Source organism: Rattus rattus, chromosome 6, assembly GCF_011064425.1.
Source record: "Rattus rattus isolate New Zealand chromosome 6, Rrattus_CSIRO_v1, whole genome shotgun sequence".
Taxonomy (NCBI): Eukaryota; Metazoa; Chordata; class Mammalia; order Rodentia; family Muridae; genus Rattus; species Rattus rattus.
The window spans coordinates 49,689,876-49,715,252 of NC_046159.1; the positions used below are offsets into that span (position 1 = coordinate 49,689,876).

Here is a 25,377-nt window from a genome sequence, read left to right on the forward strand (position 1 = left end):
AACTAAGACACTAGGCAAGCACTCTAGCAACTGTGCCTCATCCCTAGTCCTAAATCTAAACCCCAAAGCTTATTGGTACAAATAAGTGTAACACTGGTTGGCTGGTCTTTTGGTCGTTTTTCAAGGTATCCTTTAGCTGTCTTTGTGTCTGTTCTGGTACAACAGGGGAGACAGGAGTATGCCTCAAACCACAGATTATTTCTCAGCAAATTAGAAATAGCACCGACCTTGGGCTGATATGAAGACAAAATAAAATAATTCACATGAAGACAATGCTGAGCATTCCTTGAGGGGAGCGAGTGCCCAGGGTTGGAATCCTGAGAAGCCAATGATTAGATTTTCCCTTTGAATTGTTCTCTGGAGGCAGAGCTGAGAGACCCCAGGAAGCGGGAGACCAGAGACAGCCTAAGAATGAATGCTCACACCTGGAGCCCCATGAAGAAGGTTCTTTTGTGGAGATGAAAGGGGAACCTGGCATCAGCAGAGGTGCACACAATGGCTACTTAATTCTTTTTGGCTTTGTCCTCTGCAAACAGCTACCACCTGATTTGGTTTAATGTATGACAGGGAAGTGGGAGGGAAACTCCAAGAATGGTAAGACTCCATTAACTTGGGCGGTTAGGAGGGTCCCCAATTGTCCAGCCACTGAGCTATTCCTAGCCCCTCATGGTCTCATCTTCCCCTCTTTGGGACTCTATGCTCTTCTTACCTGGTGACTCGACTTCATGTCTCCAAGATCCAACTCTTTGGTCTATTGGACCTGTTACTATTTACCATGGAGCCTTGCTACTTCTTCAAACATGGCTGGGCCTCCTTTCCATCTGTCAAGTCAGGAGCCAGAACCAGTGAGTTCTGCTCACTTACCTGGCCGATTGGAGCTGTGCTCTTTAGATTTTGGGCCTATACAGGCAGTAGATGAAGGCAGTGTGTTGTTTTAGCTGCTAACAGAATTGACTTTAATCTATAGGACGTTTTTTAGAAACTGGTTACAGTAATTAATCAGAAATGTTGCAGAATGTGGTGGCACACGTGCCTTTCTTCCCAGCACTGGGGAGGCAGAGGCAGACAGATCACTGTAAGTTCAAAGCCAGCCTGCTCTACATAGTTTAGTGAGTTTTAGGACAGCCAGCGCTATGTAGATAAACTCTGCCTCAAAACAAACAAACAAACAAGCAAACAAGATAGCATTAGAATCTAGGACCATAGCATAGTGTTACATCCCTGGTGGGGATGACAGGAAGGAAAGGCCCCTCCTATATTTCCAAGCTAGGGATAAACTCAGTTGGTAGAGTGAAGGCCTAGCATTCCTGAAGCTCTGGGTTCACTCCCCAGCACCACAGAAACTGAGTATGGTGGCATAGGCCAGTAATCGCAGGACCTGAGAAGTAGAGGCGAGAAGATGCTAAACGCAAGGTCATTCTTAGCTACACAGAACACTGTCTGCCCTTGTTCAGGGTTGACAGGTCAATGAGAAGGAATGTTACTATAAGTCCTTTGTGTCATGGGCATCAGTATAAAAGTTGGGCATCAGGAATATCCGAGAGTCAGGCCTCTTGGCTGAGTTTACACTCTCTGTTTTAAGGTTTTACTGAAAATAACTGTGGTCTGGCTTTGTCACATATATAAACCAGTTTTCAAAAACCTGAATTTGGAGCTGGGCATAATTATATATGCGTGTAATTCTAGCACTTTGGAGATGGCCACAGGAGGATCAAGAATTCAGGGCCAGACTCAGCTACGTAGCAGGTTTTTAGGCCAACTTGGGCTACATGAGAAACTCCCCACCCAAAATGGCAAAAGGTGACTGAATTTGGTGTATTTGGCTACAAAAAGACATGCAGTCTGTGGTTTGGTTTGATTTACTTCGAGAAATACCAAATGATCAAAGAGTAACGCATTAAGTCTTGTTATCTGCGCTCAAATCCTTGCATGCAGTTAATCCAGTTTAAATTAATCCTGTTTAATCTAGATTTAAAAGCAAGCCGTCAACACCCATAGAACACACATTCTGAAGGAATTCATAAGGAAATCTGAAGCCTCTTACTAAAAATCTTCCCCTTGTCCCTGGCTGTTTTTCTGTCCCCTCCTCGAGGAACCTGGGAGAGGTGGCACTAGGTTGCTAAAACAAATGTCTGGAACTGTAACTGCACTGTCCTTGTTGTAAGTTTGAGTCACTTCACCTCCAAAGTTTCAGTTTTCCCATCTGCGAAACGTGGATGACGATGTTTATGATGTGACTGCAGGCCAAGGGTTTGGTCTGAGCTTTGCCACCCTATGATTCTAGACCTTTGTCCTCGAAGACTACTTTAAGGGAGTGAGTGGTGGTATCATGCTGTGTCACCAGTAAGTCACCAGAGCCTCCTAAAACTGCCCTGCTTGTTGTGCTGGGTAGCCAGAAGGCTGGGTCAGTCCTCCTGGTCAATTCTCTCCCTTCAGAGAGATATTTCCTGTCACTGCCCACAGAGCCTGTTTTGTGTTGTGTTGATTCGATTGCACCGACTCCTAACCCAGTTGATAGGGTGCAGACTGCTGCCTTTGTGATTTAGCGGGTTCTGAATGGGGCCCAAGAACCTGGATTAAGTCTTTGTTTGAGACGTGTTCTCACGTAGGTCAGCTGGGGCTCCATTCTCTACGTAGTCGAGAATGACTTTGAACTTCTGATCAGCCTGCCCCTGTTTACAACGTGTTGAGATTACAGGTGTGTACCATGACACCTGGCTCATGCAGGATTGGGGTGGGACCCAGAACCTCATGCATACATGCCAGGCAGTCTTTCTCCCAACTGAGCTGCATCTCTGACCACAGAGCCTGAACGTATTTAGTATGCCTTACTTTCTGAGCATCGGAGGCTGGCAACCCAGGGCTGGATGCTCACTGTGCTGGCTTCATAGCTGACGAGGCCCTGAAGCTTGCCACTGCAGCATGAGAAAGATGCAGTCAAACCTAGCCGAGGAAGAGGTCAATAGGAACATCGGAATGACACTTTCACACCATGCCAAACTGAGAGGTGTGTGAGTTCATCTTGTGTAAGGGATGTGCGTGGTGTGGTTTTGCCACCGTTACTACCATTTTCTCTAGGAACGAGTAAATGGATGTGGCTGAGTAGGTCTGGGGAGGTGTCTGAGTTGGCAGACTGCTTGCCTAGCAGCTAGGAAATCCTGGGCTCGAATCCTAAACTACAGAAACTGGCTGTGGTGGCCCACGCCTGTCATGTTCGGTGTGGGAGGACACCAGTGGTTCAAGGTCTTCCTAGCAAATAAACGCCAGCCTGGGGTATGCGAGACCTTATCTCAGAGAGAGAAGAAGGGGAGAGAGAAGGAAGGGCGAGGTGTCAAGTCCAAGCGAAGAGGATAATAGGCTAAGTTTACTACTGAGGGCCAAATTCCACAGATTACTGAGAGAAACGGGAATTTATTTCCTTACCTTGCAGGGTTGGGAGTCAAGCCCAAGGCCTCGTACATGCTAGGCAATCACACTACCACTGAGCCACAGTCCCACCCATGAAACAGGATTGCATATGAGGGACAGCATTCGGTCTGCCCAATAGGAAACTGGAGCCTACCCTTTAGTGTTGAACCCCCAGGTGTCATCCACACCTGCCTAACAATCAAGGAAATTATGTTTCTAAGTAGTAACCAAGGTTCTTTCAATAAGCACATAATTTAGATAAGGTGCTATCCCTAACCCCTGGGTCAGATAATGGTTTGGTTAACCCCTGTTAACAACTATTTGCCAGAAAGGAAAGAGCACTTTTCTGTTAGGGATTAAGTGTCTCCCATTCCTCATGAGAGGTGGGAACTGGAGGGGTTGTGTAGGCTTTTAGCACACGCAGAGGAGAAGGGGCCCCTCAGCAAACTTCTGCCAGGGTATGCCAAGGACTCGTAGGTATTAGGAGTTGGGTCCATTCCCCAACAGCAAATCTCTGTTTGGAAAACAGAATTAAACAGAAGCCCCCGCTGAAGGACTTTGCTCCATTCCTGGAGGCCTGCCTGCAACCCTTCAGTTCATTTCTGATAAGTATTTGTACACTTGCACGTAACAGGCCTCCTGCCTCAGGCTCCCAAGCTCTGGGTTTCTACACCTGTGTCTTCATGGCAAGCTCAACCAGGAAAATTAACTGTAGTTTTGGTCTTTTTAAATCCACATACACATGCTTAAATGTTAATGTTAAAAGAGATCCATTTCCAGGTTAGCTTGTTTTTATGTATGCGATATGCATACTGGCCCTTGTGTTTGTTCACATATGAGTGCAGTTGTGTGTCCACAGGATCCAGAAGGTGGGCACTAGATCTCTGAGAGGTGGGATTACAGGTGGTTGTGAGCCACCCAACATGGGTGCTGGAAACAGACCTCGGGTCCTCTAGAAGAGCAGGAATCCTAATCCACTGAGCCATCTCGTCAGCCCCTCAAGTTAATCTTGTAAGGGACATGAAGTTTCTGCAGATATTTCTACTTGGTCCTTGACTTTAAACTTGTACCTTTTTATGCCACCTTGGTTCTGGGTCTTAAGTTCTAAGGCACTGACAAAGTAAACTGTGGGTGGGGCCTGGTCTTTGCTTTGTTTCCTTTCCTTCTTTCTTTTTTTTTTTTTTTTTTATTTGAGGGGAGAGTGTACTCTGTGCTGGCTTCATCCAGTATACATTCAGGATGACGAACTTCTGCCCCTCCGGCTTCCGTGGGCCTTCACGCCTGATTTGTACAATGCTAAAGACTGAATGATGGACTTCATACACGTTAGGCAAGCGCTCTACCAAATGAGTGACATGCCCAGCCCTGTTTTGTTGTCTTTCAACTGCCCTAGAAACCCAGGGTTCCCCACACACGAGCACAAACAGCAGAGATTGTTTTGTGCTAACAAGTGCGTGCTGTTAATTGCGGACACTCCCTTCATGCCAAGTCCGTCCAATGGCAGGTGGCTGATCGCTACTGTGAGCGAGCTTGCCGTGTGTGCCGAAAGCAGGTGCTTCCAGTTGCCGGGGGTGGCTTTCGAACACCTGTGCTTCAGCACACGCAGAGGGGAGCTTCGGTTTTGCCAGCCATGTGGCTTCCTCAAAAAGATTGGGGGTGTCGCATTCCAACAGGGTTTTCTGAGGTCAACGGAATAAAGCATACAGCCCAGGGGGTGGGGGGAAGCTGGGAATGAGCATAGGAATCCTTACTTGAATGATGATTTCAGAGAAGGGTCAGAACAACAGCTTCGTTCAGGAATATAAAAGGAGAAGGCTGGAATGCCCAATAGTTGGGCTCAGAATGGGCAATCAGATAAAATGTAAACCTGTCCTTTTAAAATTCTTCTAAATCAAATTTTATTTTAATGTGTGTGTGTGTGTGTGTGTGTGTGTGTGTACATAGGTACACACATGTCACAGTACACGAGTGGATGTCAGAGGACAGCTTCTGGCAGTTCCTATAGGTCTGGGCACATAACCCAGATCGTCAGGCTTGGCAGCAAGCCCCTTTGCCTGCTGAGCCATCTTGCTGACCTGCAGGTCTATTCCTTTGACTCCCCTGTAATAACAGAGAAAAGCCTGTTGATATATTCACCGAGAAGCAGAGAGTGTAGATCTCTGGGCTTTCTGACTGGGAGCTTGAGAAAGCAGTGTCTCATGACAGTTCTGGTCAAATACATCTTTGTGATCACATACCCATCGCCACCAGGGTCAGGAATGTCTAGCCAGGGTGAGTGGGTTTATTGCTAGTGAAAGGCAGAGACATCCCCAGGTCTCCACACCTCCCCAGCTGCTCTCAAGCCCTCCGTCTGCACTCAGAGGTTGATCCAGGTTCATATAAACAGTGCTGCCTGGACAGCCTTAGGGAGGGGCCCTCTGCTCTGAAGCCAGCCCTAGCTGTCCCTGCAAGCAGACTGCATGGCTTCACTGGGTTCCAGGCCCCCAGGGGCAGTCCCCAGGAGGGGGAACAAATAGTCACTCAGTCACTGCGGTGCGCTCAGACGTGAAATCCTGTTTGGTCCTAAATTCTGAACACGATCGGAATTAACCCTCTGGAGTAAATTAGTTCCTTTGCTGGATTCCTTTCTCCGCTGTAGCTCCGCCCTCTAGCTTTAGCGTTCGCACTCCCATCCTAAGTGGTAGCTCATCCTTTTGCAGCCCTTCGTCCACTTGCTGGCCACGTTTGGTGCGGTCCGTTGTGAATTATTATACTGAAAAATATGTAAAAATGCACAGGCCGTGTACGGAACAAAATGGAGACTGTGCCTCCACAGAACCGCAGCCCTCAGGACTCGCCCCTATCATCTCCATTGTGTCACACCCTCCCCTATTCCCTCCCCTCCCCCATCCTCACCCCATCCCATGCCAATACAATGCCATGTCTGTTCTCAGAAGCGTTCCCATACTGTCCGGCTTCATTTTGTTTACTCTGAACCTTCTGTATATGGAACTGTCTGTTGTCTGGTTACTTGGTTAGTTGGTTGTTTTTTTGTTTGTTTTGTTTTGTTCTGTTTTTAAGACAGGGTCTCAGTATGTAGTCCAGACTGGTCTTGAACTTAGAATCCTCCAGTGACAACCTCTGGAGGGCTGGGATTACAGGAATTCACCATCGCCAGGCCATGATGTTTATTTACTCCATGTTAATGAGATTCATGCATGGTCTAGGTAGCAGAGTCCATTTTCTTAGCTACGTGCTATTCCATTACATAAGCAAACTGCCATTCTATCAAGCCCGCTCTTAGGGGACTTCCGGGGAGCTGTTTGTTGTGTTGTTTTGAGACTGGATCTTATGCTTCTGGGTCTCTGAGACTCCGTATGTAACTGGGGGTGACTTTGAACTTCTGACCCTCTTTGTCTCTACCACTGGCATGCTAGGACCACCTCTATGTACTGTCACCCTGACTTCATGCAATGCTGACAATCAAACCCAGGGTTCATATGTGCTAGACAAGCATTGTACTGAATTGCACTTTCCTCCCATACTATTGGATATTTGTTTGTATGTATGTATGTATGTATGTATGTATGTATGTATGTATTTTCTTTTTATGTGTGTGTTACTGTAAACAATGCTGGTGTAAACCTCACCCAAGTTCGTATGTTTGTAGCTATGCAGATTTCCAAAGAACCTCATTAACGATTGACCCTCATGAAAACCTGGATCAGAGCCCCCATTGACTTTTATCTAGGGATAATTTACATAGAATCACGGTCTCAAAAAAAGTCTGATTGTCTGATTGTCAGGATGTCCCTGAAGCTGAATCTGCTTTTCCTGGAAGTGTTGAACATTTTCCTTCATCTGCAGTTTGATGAGAGAGTGATCTCTCTTACCTGCCAGGCTGTCAGCCTCTGAGTCTTCCATGGGCTGTCGCTGTTGTTAGTGTTAAATGCCAAAGCTCGGTGTTCCTTGGTGTCAGTGTTGACTCTCTGGATGTGTAAAGTTTCTGTAGGAAACTGGAATCACATGATTACAAAGAGTGTGTGCTTCTGCACGGCACATCAGATTTGAAGCTAGCAAAAGGAGACCTTTTAGGTACAGAGAAACAAGTCTGTGCTCTCTCATGGGAATTTGTGTTCCTTGAGAAGGTCCTGAGTCTATGCCTGTATAAGTTACTCATAGGTCTCCTTCACCCTTACGCTACTAACAATCTACACTGATAATTGGTTATCTTAAACTGGGAGCCAAGTTAAACTGAGAAGAAAAACACACACACACACACACACACACTCACACACACTCACACACACACACACACCACACACACACACCACACACACACACACACACACACACACACACACACACACACACACACCACACACACACACACACACACACACACACACACACACACACACACACACACACACACACACACACACACACATGTACACTTCCAGTGAGACTGAGAGGAACAGTAGTAGTCTGCTGGTGTGTTTGATATGAAGATCAGTTCTCCAGTTAAATTCAGATAATTCAGATATTTTGCCTAAAACTCTGCCGAATTGAGCTTTTTGTTTGTTCAGTTGCTTCTTTGTCTTTTATAAACAATTTAAATGCAGCATTCCTATCTATCAAAAATTAGCTCTCTGAGATTAGAAAAATATGATCGATTGCCTTCCCCAAGCATCCAGTCTCCCTTTCATACAATTAGAACTTCGGTTTGGGGCTCCACATAACGAAAAGCACACATCCCAGCCGCCCTTGCCACTAGCACGCAGTTAAGCATGGGCCAACTAGATTAAGAAGGGAGAGGACTTCAGCTTCTGCCTACGGGAGAGAGTGGGCACTTCTTCATTCTTTATCACAGTGTGGCGATGCCCTGAGTTGGGCAATCTGTACAGCTGGCCACACCTCAGGGATGGCAAGATTAAAGTTTAAAATCCTTATCCCTTCATGTATGTCCAGTACTGACTTTGTGGAAAGACATATCAGCCAAGAGTGAGCAGTAGTTTCTACTCAGCTGTGTGATTGGCACCAACAAAAATATTATTTAATAAATGTCACAACTTTAGTGGTCTCAGGTAATTCTGTCAAGTGTAAGTTAATGTGTTTTGTGTGTATGCATGTGCTTGCCCAGGTGTGAACGTTCACGTATAGGCCAGAGGTCACCCTCAATATCACTCCACAAGAACTATCCACCTTGTTTTGAGACACAAAAGAGGCAAGGTTGGATGGCCAGAGAGCACCAGTGATCTGATTATCTCCACCTTCCCAGCACTGGGATTGTGGCCATGTACCACTGTGCCCAGCTTTATCATGTGGTTCTGGGGATCGAACACAGGTTCTCCTGTTTGTGCAGCAAGCATTTACCAATTGAGCTATTTCCCCAGCCCAGCATGTTTTAAGCATCTTTGAGAAAATAAAGCCATTGTGTGTAAAAGTCAGGCTTCAAAAAAAAAGAGTAGGATAGAGTTCTGAATTCTTTTTCTTTCCTATGATTTGTTTTTTTTTTTTTTTTTTTTTTTTTTTTTTTTTTTTCCTTTTTTGGGGCTGGGGATCGAACCCAGGACCTTGCACTTCCTAGGCAAGCGCTCTACCACTGAGCCAAATCCCCAAAACCTGATTTGTTCTTTTTAAAGACCAGGTCTTATTGTGTAGCCTAGGCTGGCCCGGCCTGGAAATGCTATGTAACTTAGGCTGGCCTCAAACTTGGGAGCCTCCTCAGTTTCAGCCTCCTAATGGCAGGATTACAGACCATAAAATCTGTAGTGGCATCCCCCTGCTTCCTCCTCTTCTCCCTCCTTCTTCCTCCTCTTCCTCATCCTTTTCTTCCTCCTCCACTTCCTTCTTCTCTTCCTCTTCCTCCTCTATTTCCTCCTCCTCTTCCTCCTTCTCTTCCTGTTTGCTACATTTTTTTTTAATTTCTTTTTTGTTTCATTTCATCCTGTTTTGAGGCAGCATCTTTTGTAGCCCAGGCTGGCCTTGAACTCACTCTGTAGCACACTCCGGATCCTCCTGCCACTAGGTCCCAAGTGCTCAGATTAAAGGCAGGTGCCACAAGCCCACATTGTTGGGAGAGGAGTTGTATTCTAGTGAACCCCAAACCACGCACACACGAGGCAGGTACTCTACCCCTTTGCGCCCAGCAACCTCAGATTTTTTTTTTTCATAACGCTCTAATTCAGGGTTTCTTAAACTTGGCTCTATAAACAATGGAGTCAGACAGTTTTTTGCAGTCGGGAGCTGTACTGTGCCCTGTAGAACAGTATTCTACCCTCTATCCAAAACATACCAATAGCAGCTCCTTCCTTAACTGTGACTATGAAGAAGGCGTCAATGCATTTGTCTCCTGAGGAGCAAAATTGCCCCAAACTGAAAAACAGTCAGGTGTGATGAGCTCACCTTTAATTCCAGCTCTCAGGAGGCAGAGGCAAGTGGAGCTCTAAATTCAAGGCCAGCCTGGTCTGGTCTACAGAGCAAGTTGCGGGACAGCCAGGGCTACACAGAGAAACCCTGTCTTGGAAAGTGGGGGATTGGGAGGGGAAGGAAGGAAGGAAGGAAACCACTTACCTAAAGGAGACCCCTTTTTTCTTTTTGTTCTTCTATTTTTTTAGAGTTTTAAACTTAAAAGAAAATTGAGCAGTGAGTGCAGACTTCCTCTCTAGCTAGTCTCCTTCCCGCCCACTACAGATCCTAATAGTAATATCTTGCAGATGTGTGGTACGTTTGTGATACAAGTCCACACAGACAAGCGTTGTACAGGTCTACAGGTCCTAACAAACACACAGTGTTTTGTATGCTCCTTTACAGCGCCATATAAATCAAATCACCGCCTTGCACACCTCCACCCTCCACCCCCATGATCCATCTCTGCTTTGCTACTGAAGCAGAGTAGTGTACTGGTGTCCAGGAAGAACTGGTTCTAAGATCTCCCTTCCCTTTCTGCTAAAACCCACAGACGTTCAAGTCCCTTGGATAAAGTCCTCTAGCATTTGCCCGTAACCCACACCATTCCCGTTTACTTTGAATCACCTGTCCATGAATTATGCTTACCACAATGAAAATGCTATGTGGGTCAATGGCTACTGTACTGTTTATACCGTAATGACCAGAAGAAACGAGCCTGTGTTTGGCACAGGCTCAGTTTTGCATAGTTTCAATTCGTAGTTGGTTGAGTCCATGGGTATAAAGCCTCTGCATATGATCATCTCATTGTCGCTCCTCTCCTTTAAAAAGTCGTCCTGTTTTTACTTATGTGCTTATCTGTGTGTCTGGGTGGGCTATGCACATGTGAGTGCTGGTGTTTGTAGAGTTGAGAATTGTGTATTGGATCCCATGCAGGTGGTTGTGAATCACCCAAGTTGGAGGCTGGGACCCAACTCAGGTCCTCTGTAAGAGCAGTGTATATCTTAATGGATGAACCATCTCTCCAGCTCCTGCTGGCTTCTCTTTAAACTAGCTGGGACTCCTTGAAATAATCACCACGCTGCTTTCCTATTAATGTGTCTGTATTAGTCCCCCCCCCGCCCCCAGTGATTAATTAGTGTAGAAGAATGCTCTTAACGAGTGAATATCCATTGTTTAGCATGATGGCTCATGACTGACCTTTAGAGATTTATGGATTTATTCAGCCAGCAGCATTTCTAGACAACGCCACATTTTACAACGAAGGAAGATAGCAGAAACATCACATTTTATGACTGGGAGAGGCTCTGGCTGTCTAGAATAGAAATCATTCTTGAAGGAGATCTTGGCAGAATGACATCTCCGAGGCCAAAATTCGTGTATGAAAATTCTAGCAGACAGTACTTATCATCTGAGACACATAGCTAGTTCTCTGTTTAGGTGCGAGACACAGACGGTGCTTCACTTGGCAGCCATGCTGAGCACTGATAAGCTCAGCGTTTCAGGTGCTTGCCTCTGGGTGGGACACAGGACCAAAGCTCTGCCAGTCAGAACTATAAGTATCCATTAGTGCTTACTCTCATCTGTGAGCTTATTGGATAGAATAGTGGGTACAATGCCTCCCTTTCTTCCTCCACCAGTATTTTCTCCTTTGTCTTGAATGCATTTTTATAACATTTGAGGTTATTTCTTATTTACTTTATGTGTATGAGTGCTTAGCCTGCGTGTGTGTGTGTGTGTGTGTGTGTGTGTGTGTGTGTGTGTGTGTGTGTGTGTGGTATCACATGTGTACAGTGCCTACTGCTTTCAGAATTCAGGAAAGGGTCTCAGATTACCCGAAACTAGAATTATGGATGGTTAACCCACTCCCTCCATGTGGGTGCTGCCAGTTGAACCCAAGTCTGTTATAAGAGCAAGTGCTCTTAACCAGCCAGCCATCTCTCCAATGCTATTTGTTTTTATAACTTAAAAGTCAGTAAGTACATCATATGGAAGTTTTCATGTTAGGCATGCATGTTACACGTCACAAGTGTAAATTTATGAGAAATGACGACTTCCCAGCCTATTGAAGTCTCATTGCCACAAAATTAACTGTAAAACAAAGCGATTCTAGGTGCTGACCTGGGTTCTTGAGACATGCCTTGTGGTTCACCTACATCTGAAATATAGAAGCATACATGGTTTGTTGGTGTAACTGCAAAACACTCTGTCCTAGCCTGGTGTGGTGGCTTCTGCCTGGTACTAGAGAGTCAGAGGCTGGAGGATAATGAATTTGAGGCCAGCCTGGGCTATATATCTAAACCCTGGTCTCAAAAATCAACAGAAGAGAATAGAGGCGTGGGAGTTGAAGAACAGAGCATGAAATAATTAAGAAAATAAATAATAGTCCTAAGAGTTGACAGCTGACCTTTAATATGAATAAAATAAACTGTAGTGTATTTTGATCTTTTTGGAAGCACAAACCAGTTTCCCAAGATTGTCAGTTTGACTAAGTGCTACTGCTCAGATTCCAAGTGTGTAGAGAGAGTTGTTCTGATGTGAGAACAGGAGGCAAGAGACTTTGCGTTTCCTGTAGTGATTAAGAGAGCTGAGTCTTTCACCTTTTAGGTAGACCCCCAACCCTCCTCTTAGGAAAACACATGGAGCCCACTTCAAGTTCTTCAGCACGAACATCTGGCAATAAAATCATCTGCATAGATATTGCTGTCGTTCTTCTGTTATTTCCCTACCATCCCCCAAAATGCAATTGGCCAACTCAACCATCTTTGGAAAGTTCATCTCTGTAGAAATCTCTAGAATAGATAAAACCAGAAAACGAAGGAGCAGCTTCCCTTCTTTTTTCCCCATATAATCATTTTTAATTTTATGTGCGCTGGTGTTTCATCTGCATGGATGTCTGTGTGAGGGTGTTTGATCCCCTGGAACTGGAGTTATAGACAATTGTGAGCTGCTTTGTGAGTGCTAAGAACTTAACCCAGGTTCTCTGGAAGAGCAGCCGGCTTTCTTGACCACTGATCCATCTCTGCAGGCCCAAGGAGAAGCTTTTTCAACTAGGTAATAAGAGTGAGCAACGTCTAATACAGGATGGTAGGCGTGTGCCACACAGATGGGGGCCATGCTTTGGTCCCCAGTTCCTTGTTGTTTTTCCTCTTTTCTTTTTCTTTTGGATCCCTGCCATCATATAGATGCACACTTGGTCTATGAGGTCTAGATGAATAGTGTGGAAGGAAATTCACCCTGGATTCAATGTATGGTCCTCTACAAGGAGGTCTGTGTGCTTCAGTAGTATGGGAAGTGTGGTGGTTTTAATGAGATGTGCCCCATAGTCCAGGCATTTGAATATTGGGTTTCCAGTTGGTGGCTATTAGAAGAGTCTTAGAAGATGTGGCCTTGCTAGAGGAAGCATGTCCCTGGGGGAGAGCACTGAGATTCAAAAGGCCTTTGCCATCTTCAGTTAGCTCCCTGCTTCTGGCATTCAGTTCCAGATGTGAGCACTCTGCTTCTGTTTCAACTGCCACATCTGGAGCTTCCTACCATGCTTTCCTGCCATCGTGGTGATGGACTCATGTCTCTGGAACTGTGAGCTCAAAGTAAACCTTTCCATCTGTAGGTTGCTTTGGTCATGGTGTTATATCACAGCCACAGAAAAAGATACCAATAGAGGAAGTTAATGTTAAAAAAATGCCCAAATGCAGGGAATAGAGAGGCAAAGATTAAAACAGACACAGAAGGAACACCCATTCAGAGCCTGCCCCACATGTGGCCCATGCATATACAGCCATCCAATTAGACAAGATGGATGAAGCAAAGAAGTGCAGGCCGATAGGAGCCGGATGTAGATCTCTCCCGAGAGACACAGCCAGAATACAGCAAACACAGAGGCGTATGCCAGCAGCAAACCACTGATTTGAGAACAGGAACCCCGTTGAAGGAATCAGAGAAAGAACTGGAAGAGCTTGAAGGGGCTCGAGACCCCATATGTACAACAATGCCAAGCAACCAGAGCTTTCAGGGACTAAGCCACTACCTAAAGACTATACATGGACTGACCCTGGACTCTGACCTCATAGGTAGCAATGAATATCCTAGTAAGAGCACCAGTGGAAGGGGAAGCCCTGGGTCCTGCTAAGACTGAACCCCCAGTGAACTAGACTGTTGGGGAGAGGGCGGCAATGGGGGGAGGGTTGGGAGGGGAACACCCATAAGGAAGGGGGGGAGAGGGATGTTTGCCCGGAAACCGGGAAAGGGAATAACACTCGAAATGTATGTAAGAAATACTCAAGTTAATAAAAAAAAAAAAATGCCCAAATGGTAAGTTTTAAAACTTGCCAGTGTTTTCCTTTGCATCTGGGGAAGGGTATGTATTAGTTACTAATTTCATTGCTGTGACCAAATACCAGGCAAAAAGTAACTTAAGAAAGGATCCGTCTATTTTGGCTCACAGTTTGAGGGTACAGTCCATCACGGCGGGGAAGGCATGGCAGTGAATTCACGATAGCAGGAGCATAGGGCAGCTAGTTGCAACGTGTCCATAGTCAGTGAATAAAAGGAGGTGAATGATGGTTGTCAGCTGGCTTTCCCACTTTATCAGTCCATGGCCTCAGCCCATGGGATGGTGCCACCCACATTCAAAGTGGGCTTTTGCTCCTCATTTAAACCTTCCTGGAAATGACCTGATATGCACCCCCGAGATGTGTGTTTCCATGGTGTTTCTAAATGCCCTCAAGTTGACAAGCCAAGTTCGCCATCACAAGGTGTAAGGGATTGGGCCTTTGCAGAGTTGAGAACACTCAGCATTCTAAGGTCATCGTAGGTGGAGCCTTGGGAGGACAGCTAGGAGTCAGGGTTAGAGCACAGTGGTTAAGAACCGGGCCTTAGGAGCCGAGCAGACTGACTTCAAATGTGTTTCTCCTCTACATAATAGCCATGAACAGTTAGCAACAGAGCCAGTATCTCTCAACCTCACAGTGTTGCCAGAAAAACATGGAGAATAACGATAACTCTTGCATGAGAAAATTGGCACCCAGCCCAACACGAGGACAATAATGCCCCCAAATGCACCGCTTAGTGCCTCGTCCTTAGCCTTTCAACAAAGTTTAGTCAATAGGAAGAGAGGAAGACGTGACCGTTGGGGAGAGGGAGAGTTAATATGACTCTGTGGAGAACCAGCTCTCACTAGCTCATTTTATGTGTTCTCCACAAAGACCACGCCTTTCTGGTGACCACTAGAATTTGCCTATTTTATATAGTGTTTTCATAATTTTATAAATTATAAACACTTATAAGATTTTATAACTACTAGTTTTATAATTATAGAATGTTCAAACACTATACAAGTACATTGTAGTTCACTGTGGATGATGTGAGGGTACCCTTGGGTTTATTAAAAAGTGTTCTCCCTTCCTCTTATATTTCAGAGATTTCTACAGAGATTAACTTTCCAAAGCCGGTTGTGTGGGTCTATTGTACTTCAGAGGATGACAGGGACAGGAGTGCCAGCAATGTCTATGTAAACCTTTTTATTGTGGGATGTCTATATTGAAGAACTTGTAGACGGTCTGTGAGTGGTTCTGTGGTGACCGGTATTCTAACACACCGAATGTTAGGAGTTCCTGGAGGTGATTAGGGTGACACTATCAGAACAAGGAAATATGTATAGTAGAGTACGAAGATGCTGTGTAAAAGTAAATATGAAAACATGTCCAGTCCCATCTATCTTGCATAATGAAATTGATGCTCACAGAAAGTATTGGAGACTTCGAAGTATATGATGCAGTTGTCTCATTGGAGGGTGGTCTCTAGTGAATAACAGGGACCAAGGTCCTACAATACCCACCCAGATTATTCGCAAAGCTTGAGGTGACACTCTGATAGTAATACCCTGTGTTTCTTCCCAGCGATGAGAATGCCAGGAAAGACTTGAAGACACTGCCAGTCTTCCCAACCAAAACTCTTCAGGAACATCCGTCGCTTGCGTACTGGTAAGCCAAGACAGCCCCGGGCTGAGACCCGGGCCTCCTCTGAGCACTGAGTACTAGCCGGAGATGAAAGAGAATCACTTTTTTTCCATTCAAATTACATGTACTCTTTGTAAGCATAGTCTCCATGGTTTCCAAACCGTGAAAATGGCCTTCTTTTGCTCACGCACACAAAAATTATGAAATAAGGATGATAAAACTTCCCATTTTGATAGCTTTACAAATGAAAGCTGGAATACAATTTCCCAATACACACTGAAATTATATACAGAGCCTACACCGCACTCAGACCCTGGGAACTTCTGAACAAATTACTGTTAAATGAAAGTTTCTTTAAAATGTGGGTTCCCTTCTTCTCTCTCTTTTCCCCCTTTGTCTCTTTTGCCCCCTTTTGTCTCCTTCCCCCACAACAAACCTCTCTCATGTGGAAAAAATTGGGGTGGGGTGGGGTGGGAGGCTGGGGATAAGTTGTGGTGGGGTATGAGGCTGGGGATAAGTTGGGGTGGGGTATGAGGCTAGGGGTGAGGTGGGGTGGGGTGGGAGGCTGGGGTTGAGGTGGGGTGGGAGACTGGGGTGAGGTGAGGTGGGGTGGGAGGCTGGAGGTGAGGTGGGGTGGGATGGGATGGAAGATGACCGATCTCAGAGTGATACCTGTATTGTCACTGTTGTACCAGGGTGTGACTGAAAAGCTAGCTGAAGTGTAGGGTAAAGTAGGGTCTGACGAAAGGCTGAAGTTTCCAAGTCTCTCCTCTTACAGGATACGATCAAAGTTGTTTCTACAACACAGTGTCCGAAATGGCGATAAGAATATTTCAGCTGGTATTCAGACTCAAAGCACGTGTCATTCTCTCACAACACTTGTGTTTTCCTTCAATAAGAACAAAAACGTCTCATCCCTCTCGGTAACTTGGGGTGACCTTGAACTCTGGCTTCTCTGCCTCCGTCTCCCAAGTGTTGGGTTACAGGCATGGGCCACTATGCCCGGATTACATCATATCAAGGCTCACGCACAGGGCCCTGTGCATGCTAGGAAAGCACTCTACCAAGGGAGCTACATCTCTTTTTAAATCAACAACCAGAGAATAGGTCTTAGGCTCAAAATTGCCTCAACAATGATCTCCAACTAGTATTTAATATTTGTAACTTTGTATCTATTGTGATGGATCTAGAATATTAGTTTTCCATTCAAGAATGTCAACTTGTTTCCTTTCCTAGTCAACAACATTCTAAAATATGAATACAAATCGTATATTTATGTAAAAGTTAAAGGTCATAGTGGAAGTAGTCACCTACTGAGTTAAGGAGTGAGGTTCTACAGAAACAGCAGACGATGCCGCTTTGCCTTCCAAGTGAGGAAGTTCCTCTCAGGTTTCCAGCGCCTGCCCGAGAACGTAGAAATGTCAGAAAGACACATGGTCACCATGCTCGTTTCCCTGTTTTGCAGTGAGGACAGAGTGATTGAGCATTATTTGAAAATCAAAGGTCTCACTCGGGGTCAAGCTGTGGTCCAGTAAGTATCATTTTTTTTTCTTGTCTAAATATAGTCTTAAAGAAAACAACTTGGTCATTCCGTAAGTGGGTGTTACCAGTTCAGATGCTTCCCAGTGTAGGTCAGGTAACAGAGAAGGAAGTATTAGCCACCTAGGAAATGGTGAGGATGATTCTGGGCACAGGTAAGGTTACTTATCTTTGAGTTCAGGAATGGTGGTGCCAAACCTTCCAACATATTCTGAGAGATGGAAATTCAGTTCGTGACTCTACTTTGGATGGAACTCCCTATACTCTTGACTGTTGGAGTTCTGTTTCCTCTTACTGCCAACAGACCATAGTCATTAATTAGAGGTAGGTGGGTGGGTGGGTGGATACATACATACATACGTACGTACATACATACATACATACATAGATGGGTGGATGGATGGATGGATGGATGGATGGATGGATGGATGGATAGATGGATGATATCTTAGGGTTTCTACTGCTATGGCAAAACACAGTGACCAAAAGAACTTAGGGAGGAAAGGGTTTATTCAGCTTATACATCCACATCAGTGTTCATCACCAAAGGAAGTCAGAACAGGAACTCAAGCAGGGCAGGAGCCTGAATGCAGGATGTGATGCAGAAACCATGGCGGAGTGCTGCTTAGTAACTTGTTTTCCATGGCCTACACAACCTTCTTTCCTATGGAACCCAGGATTGCTAGCCCAGGCTTAGCACCACTCACAATGGGCTGGACCCTCCTCCATGAAATCATTAAGAAAATGCACTATAGGATTGCTTACAGCCTGATCTTATAGATGTATTTTCTTAATTGAGGTTCCCCCTTCTCTCAGATGTCTTTTGCTTATGTGAAACTGGCATAAAACTATACAATACAGATATATAGATGATAGATAGATAGATAGATAGATAGATAGATAGATAGATAGATAGATAGATATCATGTACACAGACTGACCCTGAACTCACTAAGTAGCTAAGGATAGCTTTGAAATCCAGGTTTTACCTACTTCCCAGATGCTGGGACTCTAAGTGCCACTATACCCATTGTCTGCTATACTCTGACTATATAGAGGTACCATTGATTTATTAAGAACTCTTCACTTGATATTCTAAGTTATTGAAAATTCTGAAAACCAATCTGTTATACTTCATGACTGTTCCGGTAGCTGGACAGTAGGAACTCCTGAGGGCTGTAACTTTATGGGAAAGAGTACGAACTGTTGTGAGCTGCATAGGTCATGTGAGAAGTGAGACAGGGACTCGGGTTGCCTGTCCCCTGGTGAGGACACAGTCTTCTTCACACTCTCACTTCTTCACCAGTCTCATTTTCAGGACACACTGTAATGTTAGGGCAGCTGGTGGAACCCGGCAGTTCTAAGGTTGAACCCTTGACACTTCCATTCATTGTACCTGTTTCCTGGGCTGGGGGAAAGAGGAGAGTGCCAGGGATGGAACAAGGATAGAAAGATAACTTCCCTGAAAGATTTTAGTCAGGCTGGTGTGCACGTTAGGCAGGGTCCTTACCTGAAAGAAGCCTGTTGACATCTCCTGGTCCTTGTCACATGGTTACAAACACTAACTGTTTACCTTGGTTAATGCTTGTGTGCGGGGTTCAAATCCCTGCTCTGAGCTTGTGCACTTGTATCACAGCTTGATGCTGGCACGTTCACTTCACCCTTTATATTCATTCACATGTAGGGCAGTTACCTAAGAAATTACCAAGTTAGTGATTACGGTGTCCAAAGAGATTAATCTTCAAGATGCCATTTAAAAACCTTTCTAATTGGAATGGGCATGATAAAAATATATTGTATTAAAGTTTCAAATAATGAATAAAAACATTATTTTATCTTGAGGGGGAAAAGTCCTCTCAAGTTAAATAGGGATTTCATTTCCTAGAGGGATAGAGAACTCTTGCACAGTTCAGTCCATTCTTTAAAGGTACATAGTATCTTCATGAACGAAAACAGAAGCAATGACATTTGCCACCATACCTAGCTCAAAAGTTGATCCTTACTGTTTGCATATTAAGTATTTGCCTTAAAAAATATTTGTAATGTGGGGTTGGGGAGATTACTCAACAGTTAGAAGAACTGACTGCTCTTCCAGCGGTCCTGAGTACGATTCGATTCCCAGCACTCATATAGATGCTCCCAGACTTTCATAATTGTCATGTAGATTCTGATGAGCTCTTTTGGTGTGCAGATGTATGTGCATACAAAATACCACATGCATGACTTACACGAATAGGCTAGGAATAGCAGGCCACACAGGACTTTTATCCCAGCATTCTAATCATAGGTTGGCCTGGTCTACAGAGCGAGGTTCTCAGAGAGGGGGTGGGGGTGGGGGAACACCAATAAATAGATTTAAAGTTTGCAGTGTTAATGTGATCTATCTGTGAGTTGTAGAAATGTTTGCTGTGTTTTGTTAGCAAGCCCCTGACCATTGCATAAGGTACAAACCACATTACTCCCTACAATGGTTCACTACTCTACGATTCCTTGAATCCAGGGGCTTAGTCGCAGTTAAAGGAGGGAAGCAGAAGCAAATTGTGTTTCCTGAAATCAGTTTTTCCCAAAGGACCCTCTTACTGTTTTGATGAACTTAACAACATGTTCATTTCTTTAGGTATATGAAAATAGTAGAAGCCCTACCAACCTATGGAGTCCATTACTATGCAGTGAAGGTAAGCACTTCTTATATTCCAGACTTTCCCACCATGCCCACCAAGCAGTGCAAGTCACAGAACAGCATCTAAATGTGTGTGTGAACTCTGACTAGAATTTGCAGTGTTTTAATTTTTTAAATATTTATTTATCGTATTTATATGTGTGTGTTTGTCTGCATAAATGTCTGTGTTCTGCATGCATTCAGTGCACACAGAAGCCAGAAGAAGGCATCAGATTCTCAGGAACTCAAGAGTAACGGATGGTTGAAACCCACCATGTAGGTGCTGGAAACTGAACTCTGGTCCTTTGGAAGACCAACCCGTGCTTTTGACTACTGAGACATCCCTCCAGCCCCAAAATTTCATCATTTTAAATAGAATTGTTTTCTTAAATGTTTTAAGTCTATTACTGTTTATAACAGATTATAAAGCATAGCATTTTGGCAAAATGCTACATTCAGGTGCTTTCCCAGATGTATTCTTTCTTAGCTCATATTCCTATCTATCTATCCATCCATCCATCCATCCATCCATCCATCTCTCCCTCCCTGCCTGTCTCCCTTCCTCCCTGCTCCCCTTGCATGCTGGGTATCAAACCTGGGACCTGTGGCATGCTAAGTCCATACTATACCACTGAGTCCACCTGCAGCTCTAGGTCATCCTCGTATTAGCCCTTAGTGATTTTTGTTTTCCGTTATTTGCCCCGTATTAGCCCTAAGTGATTTTTGTTTTCCATTATTTGCCCCGTGAATGCTCCTGGTCTTCACTTGCTCACTCCTCTGTGTGACAGTCACACCAGCCTTCAATGTTTATGCAAACATCCATAGGATATGCTAAAGGTTTTGCAAATGTGGCATTATCACGCCCTCATCAGTGTGCTTTGTCTTCCTGTGCTGATAAACAGGAAGAAGCTGACTAAGAAATGTTGTCATGGGAAGAAGCTAAGAAATGTTGTCATGGTAAAGGATGCAGCGTAGATAAAGGGAGTTCTGTTTGAAAGAAGCATAATCTCAAAACTGATAAGCTCTCCAGTGACTTTCGATGTCATGGCAATGTTGACATCTTTACCATTGCAGACGTAGGGAAATCAGATAATGCACACTTTCATATTGCCTGTGCTGAAAATGTGTCCAAATTTAATCTTAATTCTCACTGATTCTGCTGTGCACATTCCGAACCCTAAATGTTTCCCTCTGTCAATACATTCTTTTCATTGGAAAAATAAAGCCCAATAAACAAACTTAGAAACACATACTATATCTATAATACAATATCATATATATCTGCTCTTCACACGTATCTCAGACTGGTCATTCATGCCGGTATGGAGTTGTCCAATTCCCCAAAAGGTATTCTTACTTCTCCTCTGTTCATTGTTAATTGAGCTCTGAGCACTGGGGCTGGGCACCTCTGTTTCTCTCCTGTTTTTTTTTCCCTTGGAAAGTTCCCAGCCTTTAGAGATGGTGACTTAGCTGAGAGAACAAAGGTCTTTTGTAAAAACCATAACTAACTTTGGGCTGAATTAATTCTTGGTTGAATTCAATTTTTTTATTCTCTCCAACGATTTAATCAAAACAGTAATGCTTTGGATGATAATCCAAAAGACTTCTTGGATGATAATGCCCCTATTATTGGCTTTGCATGCATGCTTATTATTTGAAGAGACCCTAAGAAAATATTTTAACAAGTTTAAGTTTCTCAGCCTAGTTCTGCTTACCAACACAAATTCATATTGGCTTGTTGGTACTTCTTATAGAAAGAAATTAGTAAAAAACATCATTTCCCATCTAGAAGACTTAATAGTTAGATCTTGAGTCTCATGTATTTTCTACCTTCTTAGGATAAGCAAGGACTTCCATGGTGGCTTGGGATCAGCTACAAAGGAATCGGCCAGTATGATTTACAAGACAAGGTGAAGCCTCGGAAAGTAAGTGTGAGCCTCTGCAGACATTTAAGGAATGTTCTAGAATCGACAGTGTCACTTTCAGTGGCACCTTGAACACTCTCGGGTAGTGAGCTTTGCTAGGTGAAGCTGTGGTGCAGAGGTTACTCACGTTAAAATGTCACCCTTTACATGACACATTTATGCACAATCTACCCAGTTCTGCCATGGGCCGTCTTTTCATTTATTCATTGAGACAGGCTCTTGTGTGACACGAACTGATCTCTCGGCCTCCACCTCCCGAGGGCTAGGATGCCATGCACATGCCACCACACCTGGCCGTGTTGTTCCCAGGCGATAACCTAAACTGTGCACTAAGGTTTGGCGATGAAGCCCACCGCAGTACGGCTTACAGCCCCTACATGTTGATTTAAATCCAAAGTTTTTGTGGTGACTATTTCCCAATGAAATGGTTATAAGCAATCTTTCTACAACCACAGCTATTTTTATCTTCGTTTTCACTCTCTTTTATAGCAAATGTATCTGCTTTCTGAAGAGAAAAAAAAATTAATGGGCTAAAGGGTCAGAATCTCTGGCATTTGGGTTTTTCAAAGCTAAATAAGTTACTATTTATCATTATGCCATTGTAATCCTGGTGTTTGAGAGGTAGGAATAGAGAATCAGAAGTAAAGTCCTGCTTACTTACGTTTTGAGTTAGAGGCCAGCGTGGGCTCTATGAGATCCTGTTTCCAAAAAGCAAATTAAAATTAGGGGGGGAAACACCTTGTTTATGAAACCTCTACTCTCACCTCAAGGATAAGTGCACACGGTGCACATTGTCACCTATTATGATTTAACGAGTCTGTATAGATCACCGTCCAGTGGCCATCGGTCTCCTCGTGTACAGTAAGATGAAACCTACCCGCCCTGTTCTGGATGAGGTTCCTCCTCTTCCTTCCTCTGCTGCCGCCCCCTCGGGCTGTAGGAGTGAGACAGTGACCTCTTAATAGCAAACTATGGTTAGCTTACCTTCCTTCTCACAACCCAGCATCACAGTCAAAAGTGCCACATGCCCACCTGCCTCTTGCTGTGCCCTTCATAAAGCAACCCTGGAAACTAACCATGATCTGTGTCTTCTGAGACCCCTTCTCGCATCGAGCAGTGCTCACAATCTTCCTCGAGTTCTGGAAACCGAGCGCTTTTTTTGTCCCCACTCCACGGTCGTGACACTGACACAGATAATACGGAAGGTTGCGTTGTGCAGAGCATGGCTTCCCTTCCCGTGCTCACCCAGCTCTGCTGGGTCAGACGAATCGGGCTTTGGGACTGCTTATTAGAGAAGTATTAACAAAAGCAGCAAGGCAGCCTTCAACCACCACATCCTCCTGTGCCTGTCAGCAGCTGGCTGGCAGTTTCTGTCAGCCCTGTGAGCAACCGTGGAATAAGGAAATCTGGTGACCAAACCCGGGGCCTTGCAAAAGCCAGACAATCGCTGCTTCTTTTAAAGCTTCTGCCACTTTTAAAGCTTCCCAGCATTCCATTATGTGGAAATACATAATCTTTTTAACAGATTCTCTGTCACGATCCTCCTGTCCACCCTCCACCCAATTTCGAGATTACAGGTCTGAACCACCACACCTCACTAACTACCAATTTTCTTTTGATGGACCTTACAGTTTCCACCACGGGTGGGGCAGTGGACTTAGGGTACCGAGCATAATAAGGAGCCCCAGCCAAGCTATCGCCTGTCATGGTTTCTTAAGGCATAGCTCACCTGTGGTACTGTGTGTTTGTTCATTAGTCCGTCCTGAATTTTACCTTTTTAGTAAAGAACACACGAGTCTTGTTCGGTCTTACTACACTTGTGTGCAAGATAGAGCTTACGTCAATTCACGAGTCAACGTAGAATCGACTAGCGTGGCCTCGAAAAGTATGAAATTCTCGCAACATGGAAATGTTTCTTAGTAATGAAAAAAAGGCAGTATCAGCACTTCCTTCCACTCTGAGCTCTTTCTCCCCTTTCCTTAATAAATCTGTGTTTACAGTGCATAAAGAAACAAAAACAAGCCATCAGATTCTTCTCCCCACATAATATGGTGAGTCAGATCCTCACAGCAAACACTGAAGCGTAATTTCCTCTCTAGCGCTCCTGACTCACAAGCCTTGCCGTACATTCACGGCTTCATAAAGAAACAGCACACATTGCTTCACACCGATCACAATCAGGCCCGCTTGATCATTCCAGAGTCTAGACAAGGGTCAGCGGCCACTTCCTGTTATCAGTCTGCCGTTTTCCTCTTTCATTTTCAAGATCTGCCTCTCGCGTCTGACAGGATGTTAGCCCTCTCCTTGCGCCGTTGATTCCTTGCCCTCCTCTTCTCTATCATTTCAGGGGCCCACTCTGGGCTGCGGTTTGTACCCTGCTCTTGTGTGTTGAAATCCAATGGCGGATCTTGCTTTCGTCCGTTAAAATCTGTTTGCAGATTTTGCTTTCTGTAACCTACTGATTTGAGCTGGGGACAGGAGTGTGTTCTGCAAGGCTCTTTCCTGGCCATCTTGCACTCGTGTTAATAGGATGCATAATTTGAAGGGTTGAGAGCACCCACACAAAAGAAGACTCCTGCTTCAGCATCTGTGCCTACAGCAAATTCTCCAATGCCCAGGAAAGAATCAAGGTCATGTTGACAAATGAAAGGCCATGTGCCTGCCCTGTTGATGTAAAGGCAAACCAGGAGAGAGACATACCAGGAATCAGAGACTCATGCCAAAAGGCTGGTTCTTAAAGAGGTTGTTTAAGGCCTGTTAACAAAGGCCAGGGAGCCCTTCTAGATAATGTCTGTTAATTATTGCCTCTAAAGGTTGGGGACCATGTTTGTTTTACTACCAGGGTACAAGCCAGCATTCTTCATTTATTCTACTTTAAATTTGTGCCAATCCAGGGTTTGGGCAGGGGCCCAAGTGGTTTCCATCAGTGAAGCACCATGTTGCAGCCCAAGAGTTGAGGGACCATCCTCCACCCTAGCTCTGATGTCTATTTTCTGTGGTCTTGGTTCTGTGTATGAATTCGTGTGTGTGTTTGCCATGGCAGGCTAAGCAAGCGCTCTCCCACTGAGCCATGTCTCCAATCCTTATTTGCTGGGGGATCCTGGGTATAGTTTTCACCTCTTTAAAGGTGTCTTCCTCATCTTGCACAACTGTAATCCCACTAGCTGCATGAGGAGGGCGTGAGAACTGAGTGAGATTATATTCTGTCCTGCGCCTGATAAACAGCTATCACCAGATAAGGACAAATCATTCCTTGGGGGAGAGAGAGGCAAACATTTAAAGAGAGTATGTGAAATATTTTTCTACGGATAGGGGCAAACCCAGCATTGCAGCAAAGCAATCCTGGTACTGCAGAGCAATCCTGGTACTGCAGAACAATCCTGGTGTATTAGAAGTCCCTGTTTTCAGTCCCTATTCCGTACTTGTAAACCCTTTCTCCCTGTGTTACCCATAATGCATGAAGACATGCTTGCTATAAATGAAAAGAAAAATATTAATG

General features: G+C 44.7%; 1 protein-coding gene across 1 annotated transcript in view; it reads left to right on the forward strand.

Annotated features, from left to right (window-relative positions):
* Frmd4b (FERM domain containing 4B) overlaps window positions 1-25,377 on the forward strand; it is a 183,911-nt gene that overhangs the window by 125,819 nt on the left and 32,715 nt on the right. Inside the window, 4 exon segments of the mRNA XM_032906036.1 lie at window positions 15,696-15,779; window positions 17,221-17,286; window positions 19,912-19,969; window positions 21,792-21,878. Coding sequence (XP_032761927.1) covers window positions 15,696-15,779; window positions 17,221-17,286; window positions 19,912-19,969; window positions 21,792-21,878 — 295 coding nt within the window.